At 51.3% G+C, this 16289-nt stretch overlaps 1 protein-coding gene and 1 long non-coding RNA gene across 2 annotated transcripts; one reads left to right on the forward strand and one right to left on the reverse strand.

Moving 5' to 3' along the window:
• Positions 1 to 1797: 1797 nt before the first annotated feature.
• LOC132540789 (uncharacterized) lies at positions 1798 to 4992 on the reverse strand. The gene is made up of 2 exons (XR_009551928.1): positions 4928 to 4992; positions 1798 to 3030 (listed from the first exon to the last, which is right to left on the reverse strand). It is a non-coding gene; the product is annotated as an uncharacterized LOC132540789 (long non-coding RNA).
• A 5266-nt stretch (positions 4993 to 10258) lies between these two features.
• On the forward strand, positions 10259 to 14601 carry LOC132540803 (NUT family member 2D-like). Its single transcript, XM_060198983.1, has 7 exons — positions 10259 to 10572; positions 11157 to 11285; positions 11724 to 11863; positions 12013 to 12153; positions 12250 to 12545; positions 13035 to 13151; positions 13831 to 14601. The coding sequence occupies exons 1-7, from the start codon at positions 10259 to 10261 to the stop codon at positions 14563 to 14565; spliced, it is 1872 nt and encodes a 623-aa protein (XP_060054966.1). The 3' UTR covers positions 14566 to 14601.
• Positions 14602 to 16289: the final 1688 nt, after the last annotated feature.

The raw sequence follows: 16289 nt of genomic DNA on the forward strand, positions 1-16289 counted from the left end.
AAGAAAATTGGCTCAAAGGTCTGGGTGGTCTTCCCCTGGTCCCTCTCTGCAGGGGGAGAGCTTTACAAGTGATGAAGTAGGTCTGCAAGTAACTCTCTATCACTTTTCCTCTCCATCCCCCTCCTCTCTCAATTTCTCTCTCACTTTATCCAATAATAAATAAATATTAAATAAATAAAATAAAATAATTTTTTTTAATTTTTTTTATTTTTTAATATTTATTTTATTTATTTATTCCCTTTTGTTGCCCTTGTTTTATTGTTGTAGTTATTATTGTTGTTGTTGGATAGGACAGAGAGAAACAGAGAGAGGAGGGGAAGACAGAGAGGGGAGAGAGAAAGACAGACACCTGCAGACCTGCTTCACCGCCTGTGAAGCAACTCCCCTGCAGGTGGGGAGCCGGGGTTCGAACCGGGATCCTTATGCCGGTCCTTGTGCTTTGCGCCACCTGCGCTTAACCCACTGCGCTACAGCCCGACTCCCAAAAATATTTTTAAAAAGAAAATTGAGGGGGTCGGGCAGTAGCACAGTGGGTTAAGCGCATATGATGTGAAGTGCAAGATTGGCGTAAGGATCCCGGTTTAAGCCCTCAGCTCTCCACCTGCAGGAGTCTCTTCACAAGCGATGAAGCAGGTCTACAGGTGTCTGTATCTTTCTCTCCTCTCTCTGTCTTCCTCTCCTCTCTCCATTTCTCTCTGTCCTACCCAACAATAACAACAGCAATAGCAACAACAATGATAAACAACAAGGGCAACAAAAGGAAAAAAAAAAACAGCCTCCAAGAGCAGTGGATTTGTAGTGCAGGCACTGAGCCCCAGCAATAACCCTGGAGGCAAAGAAAAAAGAAAGTTGATTCAATTCATTTTAGCTTTAGAAGTGGTATGAAGACATACCACCTAGAGCAGTGGATTTATAGTGCTGACACCAAGCCCCAGCGGTAACTCTGGTGGCAATAAAAATAAATACATAATAATAAATCGTTTACATGCTGAACAGGAGGTAGGACTGCAAAGTGTTTGATTCTCTTTTATATATATATTTTCCCTTTTGTTGCCCTTGTTGCTTTTATTGTTGTTGTAGTTATTATTATTATGGTTGTTATTGATGTTGTCATTGTTAAATAGGACAGAGAGAAATGCAGAGAGGAGGAGAAGACAGAGAGGGGGAGAGAAAGATAGACACCTGCAAACCTGCTTCACTGCCTGTGAAGTGACTCCCCTGCAGGTGGGGAGCCGGGGGCTCGAACCGAGATCCTTATGCCGGTCCTTACGCTTTGCGCCACCTGCGCTTAACCCACTGCGCTACAGCCTGACTCCCAGTGTTTGACTCTTAGGTATGAAGTTCTGAATTCATTCCCGAGCAATGTATATGCCAGAGTGATGCTCTGATTCTCTCACACACTCTCTTTCTCATAAATAGTAGATAGATACTTATTTTAAATTAATAAAATGTCCTCTACAGAGGTAACATACAGGTGAATTCTACTCAGATTAGCTCTTCCTGGAAACTTTATGTTGCCAGGATTTAGAATGATTCAGCAAAACCGAAGGACACACAGAGAAGGACACCAATCAATCAATCCATAGCCTGGAAGGATATTGGCTACTTTTCCACAAGATACTAAATATAATATTTACTGAGTTTTACCTGAATTACACTCTATCTAATGTCACTAGGGTTCTCCCCGACAGGTAGTCGCGAGGAGTGGAGATCTGGACCAGCCGGACTCCCCTTCTAGGGCTGAGCGGGAGGGAGAGTGTCGACGACTTGAGAAAAGACACCACACCAAGTCGGGAGTCAAGGCAGTGACTCGCTTTATTGAGGAAAAGGCCATTTTTTATAGGCAGGGGGTAGAGGCAGGGATGGAGAGGTAGGGTGAGATGACGTTAGAGGTGGTGTGAGGTGGCGTCACCATCGGTGGGGCCTATGCGCTTTACACATCATCAGCTGGAGGGCAGAGGTGAATTCAGGCACGGCCTACAGGAAATGCTGTGTCACTCTGAGGAAGTTAGTGACCCGTCAGGGAAACTCGACTCAGGCTTACGGAATGTCTGCTGGTCCTGAATCGGGGCCAAGCAGACCCCAACAACTAGGTCAGGACTCACTCTCTCCCCCTCAGACCACAAAGAGAACAGAGTTCTCAGAAAAGAGACACCTGCGACTGCATTCAGAATCTACCCAGTTACTCCCAGATAGATGCCAATCCGGACATAGTATGCCATGACTAGCTCTCCACTGTTATTCCCAAACTGATGCCTCGACACTTCCCTTTCCCTGTCAACTTACTACCGCAGCCTGAGAGACTTCTCTCTGTGGTGCTCAGCCATGACTTCTTCTTCTTCTTTTTAATTTATTTTTTTAAATATTTATTTATTTATTCTCTTTTGTTGCCCTTGTTTTATTGTTGTAGTTATTATTGTTGTTGTTGTTGTCACTGTTGGATAGGACAGAGAGAAAGGGAGAGAGGAGGGGAAGACAGAGGAGGAGACAAAGATAGACACCTGCAGACCTGCTTCACCACTTGTGAAGCGACTCCCCTGCAGGTGGGGAGCCAGGGTTCGAACCGGGATCTTTATGCCGGTCCTTGTGCTTTGCGCCACCTGTGCTTAACCCACTGCGCTACAGCCCGACTCCCTTTTTTTTTTTTAATATATTTTATTTTATTTTGTTGCCCTTCAACCATGACTTCTATTCCCTACCACACTGCTCAAACTCGCCCTTCTCAAACTCGCCAGATTTAGTCACAGTGCACGCTGCTCCACTGGTTGTGCTCAAGATGATTCACTTCTCTTACCCGCACATGCCACGTCTTAGCCTGCTGTCTTATCCTGCCCTCGTGCTCTCTTTAGACTGGGGAAGGGCCGCCTGTCGTCCCAGCAAAGCTTTCTCGGGTCTTCGGCAGCTCCTTTCTTACATTGCTAAGATGAATGTCCATGCCTCTGTTATACAACTGAATTCGTTCTGTAGTCATACACGCCACTAGATTTCTAGGTTTTAGTTACTGTTTATCTCCGCAATACCGCACAGAACCTGGAATGTATACTCATTAAATTTCATGCCCACATGGAGACTTACTCCTGCTATGTTCATGAAATAAGATACAAGTAAATACGAACAATCCAGGCACAGAACAGGGCTGTCTAGTAGAGATTTCTAAAATAATGGAGGTGCTCAACAGCGGTGGTGCCAAGTATAGTAGCTAGTAGCTACAAATAGCTTAGAAAACACTTGCAGGGAGCCGGGCGCTGGCGACCCTGTTACATAGCACCAAGCGCAAGGACCCACCCAAGCATCTGGGTTTGAGCCCCTGGCTCCTCACCTACAGAGAGGGTGGTCTCGAAAGCTGTCAAGCAGGTCTGCAGCTGGCTGCAACCTCAACTACACACAATCTATAAAATATTTACACCAGGACCCAATTCTGGAGGTTTTCAGAACTATCTGAAGAATGTTCCTAGGCTCAGCTCAATTCCTTAGTTTAGTTTTTTTTTTTTTCTTTATGTTAATGAGAGAAAAAGACCAGAGGATTGCCCAGCTCTGACTTATGACAGTGCTGCAGACTGAACCAAGCACTTTGGGGGCTCAGGCATGAAAGTCCATAACCATTACACTATCTTCCCAGCCCCCAAATTTAGTTCTTTAATAAACTCACTTAAATCTATATATCTCGGGGGTCGGGCGGTGGCGCAGTGGGTTAAGCGCACGTGGCGCAAAGCGCAGGGACCCGCGTAAGGATCCCGGTTCGAGCCCCCGGATCCCCACCTGCAGGGGAGTCGCTTCACGGGCGGTGAAGCAGGTCTGCAGGTGTCTGTCTTTCTCTCCCCCTCTCTGTCTTCCCCTCCTCTCTCCATTTCTCTGTCCTATCCAACAACAAAGCAACGTCAACAATGGCAATAATGGCTGCAACAACTAGGGCAACAAAAAGGGGGGAAAATGGCCTCCAGGAGCGGTGGATTCATGGCACCGAGCCCAGCAATAACCCTGGAGGAGGAAAAAAAAAAAATTTATATATCTCGTGATCTGGGAGGTTGTGCAGTAGATAAAAGCACTGAACGCTCAAGCACGAGGTCCTGAGTTCAACCCCCAACAGCACATGTATCAGTGTGATGTCCAGTTCTTTCTCTCTTCTCCTATCATTCTCATTAATAAATAAATCTACGTATCTCCAGTTTCAGCTAGCAAGAAGTTTTTTAATAACTGATCCTTTACTGTCCATCATAAATTCCATATATCCTAATGATTCTTCCCTAATGCTTTTGCTGGTCTTTGCTGAACTCTTCTTATCCGTAGCCAATCTATGCTTACAAGAGCCAGGCCGTGGCTCACCTGGCTAAGCGCACACATTACAGTGGACAAGGATCTGGGTTCAAGCCCCTGGTCCCCACCCGCAGGGGGAAAGCCACACGAGTGGGAGAGTAGGTCTGCAGGTGTCTCTGGTCTCTCTCTCTCTCTCTCTCTCTCTCTCTCTATATATATATATATATATATATATATGTATATCCTCTCCCCTCTCAATTCTGTCTGCCTAATAAAAATAAAAATATGCCTACAATTCATCACATTTTTGTCTGTCAGGCCAATTAATTCACAAAGTCACTCGCTACATTGACAGTGTAGTGACTATGTTATGAAGGAATCCAGGAGTGGAGCTAGGAGGGCGGGCTCCAGAGCTCCGTCGAGTTTACTCATCAGCTAATCAATGAAGCGAGCAGCTTCCCGCTCAAGGGGTAACGCTTGCGAATTCGTCCTCATTCCTCTCTGCCCAGCGCAGACACAGGCGTGTGTGCAGCCTCGCCTCCCCGAGCTGACACGGAGCTGACGTGCACCGGATGCCCAGGCCCCGGTGCAGACGCCCCTCAAAGTGAGATGTGGGTGTACCCCTCACTGTCCTGGGTCTCCACACACAGACAGGGGTGGAAATAACACGCACTGTGCGCTACAGGACAAGGCACGGAAGACACTTCCGGAACCGAAAAACACGCGCTCCCACCGCCGCCATCTTTAGGGGCTCCAGCAGGAAGTCGTCACAGCGCCCCGCCCCCGCCGGAGCCACCGTTAGGGACCCGCCCTCGAGGCTCAACCGCCTGCGCATGCGCACGTCTCCCGCGGTGAAGCGCGCGGTGGGGGACCGCAACGGATCCTGGGAGCCGTTGGAGGGCGGTGAACTCGCGCTCGCGAGCCCCGCCCCGCCTGCTCAGTGGGCGTGCGCATGCGCAGGCTGCCGCGCGGGGAGGGGCGGGGCAGGTCTGGAAGGAGGCCCGGGCGGCCTCTTGGAGAAGGCGAACAAAGAGGCGATGGTGTCCCGGATGCTCCTTGTGCTACGCGAGCACTGTGCGTGCGGCTGCGTGCATGTGTGTGTGTATGTGTGCATGTGCGTGTATGTGTATGTGTGCATGTGCGTGTAGCGACACCCAACCTAAAATCGGGCTTGGTGGGTGAGCCCAGGATTTGAAAAAGATAACAGGTAACAGGTGAGGCCGGCGCTCCGCACCTGGTTGAGCGCGCAACTTACGATGCACAGGGACCCAGGTTCAAGCCCTTTGCTCCCACCTGCAGGGGGGAAGCTTAGGTGTCTCTGCCTCTTTAGCCCCCTCTCAGTTTCTGTCTCTCACCAATTAAAAAAAAAACGTATTTTTTTTAAAAGGATGACCGTAGAATATTAAATTAAAAAAGGATATGCTTGCCATCTAATAAAAAGTTTTGGCTGGGGTTCCCGAAATCACAACATCCTTGAATCTGGAAAAAAATATGTTCATATCCTCTGAATCATGTCTTTAGGATTTTTTTTTTTTTTTAACCAGAGCACTGTTCAACTGTAGCTGATGGGGGTTGAACCTGGGACTTTGAAGCCTCAGGCATTAGAGGTTCTTGCATAATCATTATGCTGATTTCCCTCTGCCTGATGTGTGTATATATGTGTGTGTATTTTTTTTTTTTTTTTGATGGGACAGGAATTGAGAGGGAAAGGAGAGACCTGCAGCCCTGTGTCACCGTTTGTGTATTTTTCCCCCTGGGATGGAGCCGGGGTCAGAATCCCTGCCCTGCACGTGGTGGCTTGTACTCTCAGCTGGGTGCACTACCACCAAACAAAAAGCCCTTGCTCCTTGTTCATGCTTTCTGCGAAGGGGTAAACAAAAACAGCTGGGAACTGAGCAGGATAGTTGTTCCACAGTGCAGTCTTTATACCCTTGGTGCGGGGAAGATTCAGCCTAGACCGGGGCCTGAGATTCTGAAATAACTGGGTTACTTACTTAAATTAACATATAAAGTTACTGGCTAAAAATGCTTTATAACTTACCCATAATAAAAGTTACAGTCTGAGAAATGTCTCTGGCTTGTTTGTTTTTTCTATCCCTGACAGTAAATTTGGAGAAAGAAATGTTTCATGGTAATATTGGCTGAATGGTTCTCACCTAAGGTCACGTCGTGTACACAGAATAGCTGTTTGACAAATATAAAATATTGGTAAATGAAAAACTATTGTTATGTGCTGTAGAGAGAGCGATAATCCATATCACTATGGGTCACTCACTCCCCAGTGACTACTGTGAAATACTGCCTATAAACATTCAATGGACCCTTTTGGGTTGAGTGATGGAAAATACTTGAAAATTACTAGAAAACACAGCGTTAAACAATGACTTTTTCTATCCTTTTCTCTCTTTCCCAGAACACTACTATACTCTGGTTTAAGGTGGTCGGGAGTGGACTTGGAACCCTGGAGCTTCAAACATGAAAATATTTTGGCATAACTGTTTTGCTAGCTCCATTGGCCCTCAACAATTATTTTCCTAAGCAAATTTAGCAAAAAAGGGGGAGAAGAAACCAGGTCTCTCAGCATGACTTGTTAAATCTTCATGCATCTCAACTATTTCAATACCTTTTTTTTCTTGGAAGAATCAAAAAAAAAATTCTTTATCACCAATAGGTGTCATTTTCAGTGAAAGCTCACAGCCAGGAACAAATACAGTATTCAAGGTAAATGTAAATCCCAGATAAACACAAATTTTTACAGAAAAGTATGTCCTAAATATTACATGTAACATAACCATGCTAAAACTACTTGGTTTTGGAGGTCGGGCGGTGGTGTACCCACTTAAACACATACTATGAAACACAGGGACCAACACACAGATGCATTTGAGCTCCTACCCTCAGGGTGGTCGCCTCACAAGCAGTAGAGCAGATCTGAAGGTATCTATCTTGCTCTCTGCCTATCTACCTTCCCCATCTGTTATTTTCTCTGTCTTATCCAACAACAAAAAATAGGGCCACCAGGAGCAGTAGATTTCTTCGTACTGGAACTGAGCCCCAGCGAAGGGAAACAAACAAAGCCTAATTGGTCTTTCTGAATTTCTCACTCAGCCACCAGTTTTTGTTTCACTTTCTTTTTTTTTTTATTATTGCTATACCAGGGTAACTATTCTTTCAGATACCTTAATTTTAAGAAATTGTAGGGATTCATGAACTAAGAATAAGGAATCATAAGTTAAAAGAGTATTCATGTTAGCAATAAGAAAGAAAAAAATCAGGGCCGGGTGGTGGCATACCTGGCTGAATACACATGCTACAATGGCCCAGGACCCGGTTGAAGGCCCTGGTCCCCACCATCAGGAGGAAAACCGTCAAGAGTGCTACAGCAGAACTGCAGGTGTCTCTCTCCCTATTTAATCACCCTCTTAACTCTTCTGGCTATCTCTATCCAATAAATAAAGATAAAAAGAGAAAAAAAAAACTTTGAAAAGAAAACATTGCAAATGCACTAGAACACAAGCCAAATTTTATACAGATGGAGAAAATATGCTAAGAAAATTAGAAAATCAAAATGATTTGCAGGTGCTTTTAGTGCTCTAACACATCTCTAGAAAGGCTGAAATGGAACAGGCAACTCTAGCTTCCATAAGAGAGAAGACTCAGCTGATAGGAAGAAAAGGAAAAGTAAGGAATATCTCTGAGGTTCCATTTGCATAAATTGACTTTGAAACACAGAAGTGTCCTATCAAAAATAATAAAAAGATAGAAAAACAACAAAGAAAGAAAAGAGAACATAGGTGTGAGACCTTTCTGCTGTGACTGAAAGACAAAGTCCAAATTGACTGGAAAAGCCATGTCCACTGTGGAGATGCTGAGTAGTTTCAAAGGGAAGTCTGGCTCTTGCCTACCTGCCAGAGACCTCCCCCATGGAATGTCCCCCCACACCCACCCAGGACCACCTGCCAGTGCCCCTCCTCCACCACAGAATGTCCGAGCTCCTGCATTCTGCAGTTCAAATTCAAAACTACACAACCTCAGTTGGATGCTATCTGCATCCAACTATCTGCCTGACCTGATCAGCTTGTTCTCTGGGTCGTGGACTTGACTGTCGCTCATCGAGGAGGCTGCCAGGCAGCAGTGGTCCTTGGCTGAGCCTGCGGGGATGGCTTCAGAGGGAGGTAAGTAAGTCTCTGAGGGGTGGGAAATTGGAGGCCCTCCTGCCCTCGAGACCTTGGGTTTCCCAAGTGACACTTGTGCCGGGGACCCATGTTTGGGTGGAGGAGAGAAAGGAGAGGGCACGGGACAGCCAGGACATCTCACCTGGGAGGTCGGGAAGCCCAGGGAAACCGGACACAACACTGGGGAGCCGGTGCTGAGAAGTGGACCTGGAGGACTCCTGGGAGGGCAAGGCTGCTGTCGTGAGAAAGGAAGGCAGCAAGCACTTTGTTGCGTTCGAGAGGGGAGACAAGACACCCTAACCTGTATGTGCAGGGAGGCCTGGTACTGTCCATGATGGTGCACAGCAAGTTCAAGGCGAGTGCTGAGTCCTGTGTCCCGTCCTCAGGCAGCTGGAGCTGCCCTGAGATGTCTATCTCACTCTCTAAGGGACTTGGACGGGGGGTGAACTAGGTGTGATGGGAAAGGAGGAAGCTGGGAAAACGGTCTGTGTCAGAAATGGACGTTGTAAGGCTGCATGTGGTAGTGACACATCCTCTTCAGAACGAGGCCTGAGGGGGCTTTGATGTGAGTGCTCAAGCAGGTGCTCCCCCACTCCCCCAGCCGCGCCTGCTCCCCGAGTGGCTTCCACTGCCACAGCCAGAGCTTCTCTGCTCCTTCCAGCCACATCTCACTCTCCCGGCAGGACAGAAACTTGCATCTTGACAAAATGAGAGCAGGACAACCAAGTCAAGGGCTTGGATCCCTGAGTTGATCTGGATTATTCTCACTGCTCTGGAAACTAGTTTCTGCACACTTATTGCCCCTACCCAGCAACTAACATCGCAACCTCGGCCTGTTTTTTCCTGGATTGCTGAAATTTTGCTTAGCGTTCACATCACTGGTTCACAGTGAACACTGATGCAGATGCTTAGGCTTTTCTGGTGAAATCTGTGAGCAGGGTTTTGTTCTGTTCTTTTAAACATTTTTTATTATCTTTATTTATTTATTGGATAGAGACAGCTAGAAGTTGAGGGGAAGGGGGGAAGAAAGGGGAAAGAGACAGAGAGACACCTGCAGTACTGCTTCACCACTCCTGACGCATCGCCCGGAAGTGGGGACAGGGGCTTGAACCCTGGTCTTTGAGTATTGCTGCATGTGCTCTCTGCCAAGCGCACCACCACCTGGGCCCTGGGGTTTCATTTTGAAAGAAAGCAGGCAAACAGTTGTCTCAGCGATGAGCAAAGGAGCCGGATCCTGATAGGTAGGCAAGTCTCCAGGGAATAACTGCAGCTGGAGCTGAGAAGGCCCAATGGTGACGCCAGGACAGGCGCATATTGTATCTTCCCCTTCAAGTGCCCCCACCTGAAGTTGCATCCCTGATCCCAGGACTAAAGGGACCAGGGCTCTGTCCCCGTCTGCCACATCACCTCGCACATTCCCACCTCACTTTGTCTCCACAGCCGCTCCGGTGCTGGGACCAGATGGGACCGTGAACCTTGCGGCCTCTGGGACTCCATTCAGGACTCTGCCTTTTGCCCCTGCTGCCCCCCTCCGCCCACCACCCTGGGAGCAGCCCCCAATCCAACTCAGGGCCCAGGCCTGCCCTGCTGGCAGTCCTCTGATGCTGATGGCCTTCCCCAGGGCACCTCTGGTGGCAGGAGAGGCTGGCCATGGCCCCCAGGGGACAGGCCCTTGCAATGTCCTGATGCATATTGGGAAAGAGGGGGAGCCGGTGGAGCCACCCCAGTTTCACACTGTGCCCCTAAAAAAGACTCCACTGCACAGCAGTGCTCCAGGGGGCCTCCCTGGGAGAGCTGAGTGTCCTGCAGGCTCTGTGGCAGAAGCCACAATGCCCACTCCAGCTCTGAGGGAGACCCTGGCTGGCAAGGGAAGCTGGGCGCCAGGTCTTCCACCCCGAGCTCCAGCTGCACCTGCCTCTGCCCCGCTGACCCCCATCACCCTCTCAGTGAAGGCTGTGCCTCAGCCACAGGGGCCTTGCGGGGTGGGTGGCCTGACCACCTGGCATCACACAGCCCCACCCAAGGACTCCTGTCACCCCAAGAGTGTGTATGAGAACTTCCGGCGCTGGCAGCGCTTCAAGTCCCTGGCCCGCAACTACCTGCCCCAGAGTCCAGACACAGAAGCACTTTCCTGTTTCTTCATGTGAGTTGCGCCCAGGAGCCCTAGGGCTCATCTGAGACTCCACATGGGGGAGCCTGGGAGGACACGCAGTGAGGGTGTGTCAGGACTCTGAAGCCGGGTGGACGGCCTTGCCACCATCACCCCACTCCTGGGAGGGCACATGCTCTTACAGGAATCCCACCCCCAGTGGACCAACACTTCAAGTGCCAGGGCTCCGCTGACCTGCACCTGGCTGTTACTGTGTGTGCCCACCACCCCACCACACCCGAGAGCATTTTCACAGCCACCTGCCAACCTGGGTGGAAGTGGGAGCCATGCCACTCGACTCAGTAACCACTGAGAAGAGTCAGTTACATTGATGCCTGAACTGCTCCCACTGTAGAGCAGCAGCTGGTCCTAGGGGCTGCCCAGCTCCTGGGAGTCCCGAAGTCACAGGCCCAGCCTTTTCATAGGGGTTTACACCATGGCAGCTGGAGCTGGTGTCTGCCTGAGAAATGCCAACCCTGGGCAGGAGGACTGGGACAGCAGGAGGGAGGTCACAGGAAGGGACAGGGTGGTGAGACACAAGGTAGGTTATGACTCTGACTGCCTGTGGGGGCTTGCAGCCCAGTGCTTCGGTCCCTGGCCCGCCTGAAGCCCACCATGACGCTGGAGGAGGGCCTGAGGAGGGCCCTGCATGAATGGCAGGGCAAGAGCAACTTTGACCGGATGATCTTCTATGACATGGCTGCAAAGTGAGTCAGGGAGCCTGCTGTGCACAACGGGGATGAGGCTACCTCAGGGCAGAGGCTGCTGGGGGTGCCGGCTACTGAGGTTGTGGCAGGGGGCTGTGGCAGCACAGGCACCCTCCCCCAGTCCTCCCTTGAGTGCTGGGCCCTGCTCTCCTGCTGGTCCAGACCCTCAGCTCGTCAGCTCACACGCATCCTTGGTAGGGAGACCCAGGGGATGGACCCTGGATACCAGACTGACTGTTCATGCTCTGGCACCCGGGGGGGGGGGGGCTGGGGTTGTCTCCCCCCATCCCCCAACCCCAGCCTCACACACACACATGAGCCTTTGATTCCTTGGTGGCTGGGCCATCATCCCTCTCCAAGGTCCCGCCTCGCTTGGCCCTCCTCCCATGTCCTTACTGAGCCAGGCTCCCGCAGCGTGGCCCTCCTCACTCACACCAGGTTCATGGAGTTTGAGGCCGAAGAGGAGATGCAGATTCAGAAGCTGCAGTGGCTAAAGGGGCTGCGGGCTCCCCCACCCCAGGCCCCACCCAAACTGGACACTCAGGCTTCCACTGCCCAGCGGGAGGGCTACCAGCCAGGTGAGGCAGACATGCTCCCACAGTGCCAGTCATGAGCCCTCAGTGGGGTGCCCTCACCCACCATCCAGACCCGGGAGCTGCCCACCCTCGTCACCATGCTTCTGCTCCTGTTTCCCTGCTTTGGGACTCCTCCAACCTCCTTGCCAAAGCCCCCAAACCTCAAAAGATTGGGCGATTCAGTGACCTCAAGTTCCTTGTCCTGAAACCTCAACCTGGCCCTCCTAGATGCCCCCTCAGCTCTCCTGCCCCTCCTGTGCTTGGGGCTCAGGAGTCTGAGCAGCTGCACCCCTGTGAGTGTTCCCACAACACTGCCCCCATCGCTGGTTCCCTGTGGGATGGAAGCCAGGGTGACTCAAGCCCCCTTCATCCTTGCTCCCCACCCCCAGTGTGCACCCCCAGGAAGGCTGCTGGCCTCAAGGCCCGGGCAGCCCACACAAGGCCACACAAACCTCAGTGTCCCCCCAAGACCAAGGCGCCCAAGGAGATCCCTGTAGAGGCCGTGCAGGAGTATATGGCCATCATGGAGGGGCTGCTGGGCAGCCCCCACTCAGCCTCAGGGGAGCCCCAAGGAGAGCAGGAAGGGGCTGGGCAGGAGCAGCTGGAGCACAACTGGCCCTGGCCTGACCCGGCACTCCTGGACTACATGGACGCGCTGTGCTCCCAGGAGGACTTCATCACCAAGGTGGGTGGTGAAGCTCACTGTGTCTGGAGGCCATGGGGGAGGCCTGGCACCAGATCTGGGCTCTGCAGGCCAGGAATGAAGCTTGCTTCTTAGTGCCTGAGCTCTGCCTGTGTGTGTGTGTGTGTGTGTGTGTGTGTGTGTGTGTGTGCTCCTGTACATGGGAATGTGAGTGTGTGTGCACATGTGTGTATGTCTGTGCAGGATCACATGTGTCTGTGACAGGCATGTGCTCTCTCTGTGCCTTTGTGTGCGGCCTGCATTCAAGTGCATACATGCGGGTACATGTTAAAGTCTGAGACTGAATGAGTGTGTCCTGCCTTGTTGTAGATACATGTGCACCCATGGTGGCCGATGTGTGTGTGTGTGTGTCTGAAGCAGCCCTCCCATGCAGGCAGGGGGTGGGTCTCAGCAGCTCTCTCCTCAGGATCTCTGGGCCTCTAGAGACTCCTGCAGGGCCCCTCACAGCTTCTGCTTCTGCTTCTGCCCCAGGTGGAGGCGGTCATTCACCCCCGCTTCCTGACAGAGCTGCTCTCCTCAGAGCCAGAGCTGGACCTCGAAGCCCTGGCTGAGGAGCTGGAGCAGGAGGCAGGGCTCAGCCCCTCACAGGTGAGCCTGGGAGCCACGTGTCCCAGGGACTCAGGGGAGGAAGCTGCCCAGCTCACTCTGCAGATGGGGTTCTCATTCACATCACAAGGAAGGGCCCCCAGGAGAGGCAGAGTCAGAGGCTCCTCAGGTGAACTCTTGGAGGAGACCTTGAATCCAGTGAGGCAGGTGCCCTGAACAGAGTCCTGTGTGAATATGTTTCCCCTTCTGGTTCCTGGGATGAGTGCAGGACAGGGGAGTCAGTTCTGATGTTCAGAGAAAGACAATGACTCCTGGCAGGAAAGGGAGGATGAGCAGGAAGAAGTGAGGAAGGAGGGCTGTGACAGTGCCTGACCTGTCTCTCAGCGCAGTCCAGGGCATTCGCTTCTTTACCCACAAAAGCCACCCCCCACACGCACGCACTTACGCATGCGCGCGCACGCGCGCGCGCACGCGCGCGCGCGCACACACACACACACACACACACACACACACACACACACCACACACACACACACACACACACACACACACACACACCACACACACACACACACACACACACACACACACACACACACACACACACACACACACCACACACACACACACACACACACACACACACACACACACACACACACACACACACACCCTGTTGCCAATCCTCCTGTGAAACTTGCCCTGTCACCTCCCTGTGCAGCTGGTGGACAAGAGACTCCTGGCCATGAAGGAGAAGGGCCGTGTGCAGGCACCTGTGAGCAACAGCAGAGCCCAGATGGCCTCACGTCCTCCCCATCCTGACACCAGCCAGGATGCCCTGAGATGTGAGCAAGGCCCCCAGGCAGGGGTCAGCGGCCGTGCCAGGGCCCCGGACATGGAGCATGAAGCTCCGGGGAGGTGCGGCCATGCACAAGCACAGCTCCCTGGGCACCGGGCCTTGGCCCTCTCCCCAGGAGGACAGGAGCCCTCTCCACCCAGAGCTGGACAGCACCCCTCCCCACACCAGGGGTGCAGAGGTCCTCTCCAGAGACCTGGCAGCCGGGACACCTGCTTTCAGGGGGAGACCACTCCTGCGGGCAGGCTGCAGGGGCCCACAGATGTGTCCAGTGAGGAGGAGGAGGAGCTCCCCAGCCTGGCCTTCCTCCTGGCCTCTCATCACAGCCTGCTGCCCTGGGGGCTGGCCCTGAGTCCTGGAGCTTGGGGGACTCCCCAGTCCCCACCCCAGAAGAGGAGGCTCCTCAACACGATGCCCCCTCCTGCTGCCAAGGCGAGGAAGCACCCTCTGTGCAGCAGCCCAGGCTCTGATGAGCAGGCGCCCCTCTCTGGGAGTGGGAGGCCTTCCCTGGCACTGGGGCTGCTTGGCCCCTCAGCCCCTAAGAAGAAGCGGTGCCTCCCTTTAGTAGCAGAGGGGATGCAGCAGCACAGCAGCCAGTAGGGAGCCCCAGGGCCCCTCCTCAGCCAGCCCTGGAGAGCCTGGGCCGCACTGGCCTGGCCTGCCTCTCAGGTCCGGGGCTCCCCTCATCACTGTGGGTCTGTGTATTCCTGGTGTGGGTGGGGAGGGAGGGAGGGAGGGAGCAGGTTAGGGAGGAGGGTGGGTGAGAGTGGGGCAGCCCCTTGTTAGCAGGGGGTCTCAGCTGTAATAAAGATGATATTGTAGGCAGTGCTCCTGGCCTGCTGTCTTTGTATTCTTGCTTCTCTGAGAAGGGTCTAAGAGGAGGAGGAGGAGGAGGAGTGATAGTGGAGTCACAAGTCTGTGGGAACAGTGAGAACAGTCACTCCCCCTAGAGGGAGAGCTGCTGGGTCAGCTGGGGAGCACTACCCACACCAGAAGCCTGAGTGTCAACCCTTTGCTACTTTGCCTTGGACACTTTCCCAGCTGACCTGTCACCCACTTTTGTCCAGTTATGTGATTTTGTTCGTTTTTTGTTCCATAAAATTTTATTTCTTTTTTATTTTATTTATTTGTTTTCCATTGTTGCCCTTGTTGTCTTTTTTTATTTTTTTTTTAGTTGTTGTTATTGGTGTCGTCAATGTTGGATAGGACAGAGAGAAATGGAGAGAGGAGGGTTGACAGATGGGGAGAGAAAGATAAGACACCTACAGACCTGCTTCACCGCCTGTGAAGCGACTCCCCTGCAGGTGGGGAGCCCGGGGCTGGAAAAAGGTCCTTGCACTTTGTGCCACATGTGCTTAACCTGCTGTGCTACCTCCTGACTCCCTGTTTTTATTTATTTTTTTAAACATTATTTATTCCCTTTTGTTTCCCTTGTTTTATTCCATAAAGTTTTAAATTAGGTATTGGGGAGATGATATAATGGTTATGCAGAAGACTTTCAAGCCTAGGCTTCAAAGTTCCAGGTTCAATCCCTCACACCATTAGCCAGTGTTGATCAGTTCTCTGGTCTCTCTCTCTGTATTTCTCTCACTAAAACAAATATATGTGAATATGAATATATATATATGAATTTTCACCTTTGCCATGATTTACTTTCCTCTTAAACTTTTTATTTATTATTATCTTTATTTACTGGACAGAGACAGCCAGAATTCTAGAGGGGGGGGGAAGACACACAGAGAGACACCTGCAACCCTGCTTCACCACTTGCAAAGCTTTCCCCCCTGCAGGTGGGGACTGGGGACTCAAACCTGGGTCCTTGTGCATTGTAACATGTTCTCTCAACCAGGTATACCACCATCCAACCTCTCCCCAATTTCTTTTCTTTTTTTTTTTTAAAAAAAACTACTAAAATTTATTTATTTATTTATTTATTCTTTTTGTTGCCCTTTTTATTGTTGTAGTTATTATTGATGTCATTGTTGTTGGATAAGACAGAGAGAAATGGAGAGAGGAGGGGAAGACAGAGAGGGGGAGAGAAGACAGACACCTGCAGACCTGCTTCACCACCTGTGAAGCGACTCCCCTGCAGGTGGGGAGCCGGGGGCTCGAACTGGGATCCTTACGCTGGTCCTTGTGCTTAGCGCCACCTGCGCTTAACCTGCTGCGCTACCGCCCGACTCCCCCCAATTTATTTTCAAGCATTTTTATCACTTTAAAAAGAACCCACACTCTCAACTTATCTTTGTCTCCTCAAACATTATCTTCTAGTACTCCAACCCTTAATAACCCCCCTGCCCACCCCACCCCCACATAGTTTTGGT

This window comes from Erinaceus europaeus, chromosome 10, assembly GCF_950295315.1.
Source record: "Erinaceus europaeus chromosome 10, mEriEur2.1, whole genome shotgun sequence".
NCBI classification, from domain to species: Eukaryota; Metazoa; Chordata; class Mammalia; order Eulipotyphla; family Erinaceidae; genus Erinaceus; species Erinaceus europaeus.

Bases quoted from the DNA above. Each gene is read 5' to 3' on its own strand.
- LOC132540803 (XM_060198983.1), top strand. From the start codon at position 10,259: ATGCCCACTCCAGCTCTGAGGGAGACCCTGGCTGGCAAGGGAAGCTGG. The intron at 10,573-11,156 runs GTGAGTTGCGCC...GGGGGCTTGCAG, and splicing joins GCACTTTCCTGTTTCTTCAT to CCCAGTGCTTCGGTCCCTGG. The intron at 12,546-13,034 runs GTGGGTGGTGAA...CTTCTGCCCCAG, and splicing joins AGGAGGACTTCATCACCAAG to GTGGAGGCGGTCATTCACCC.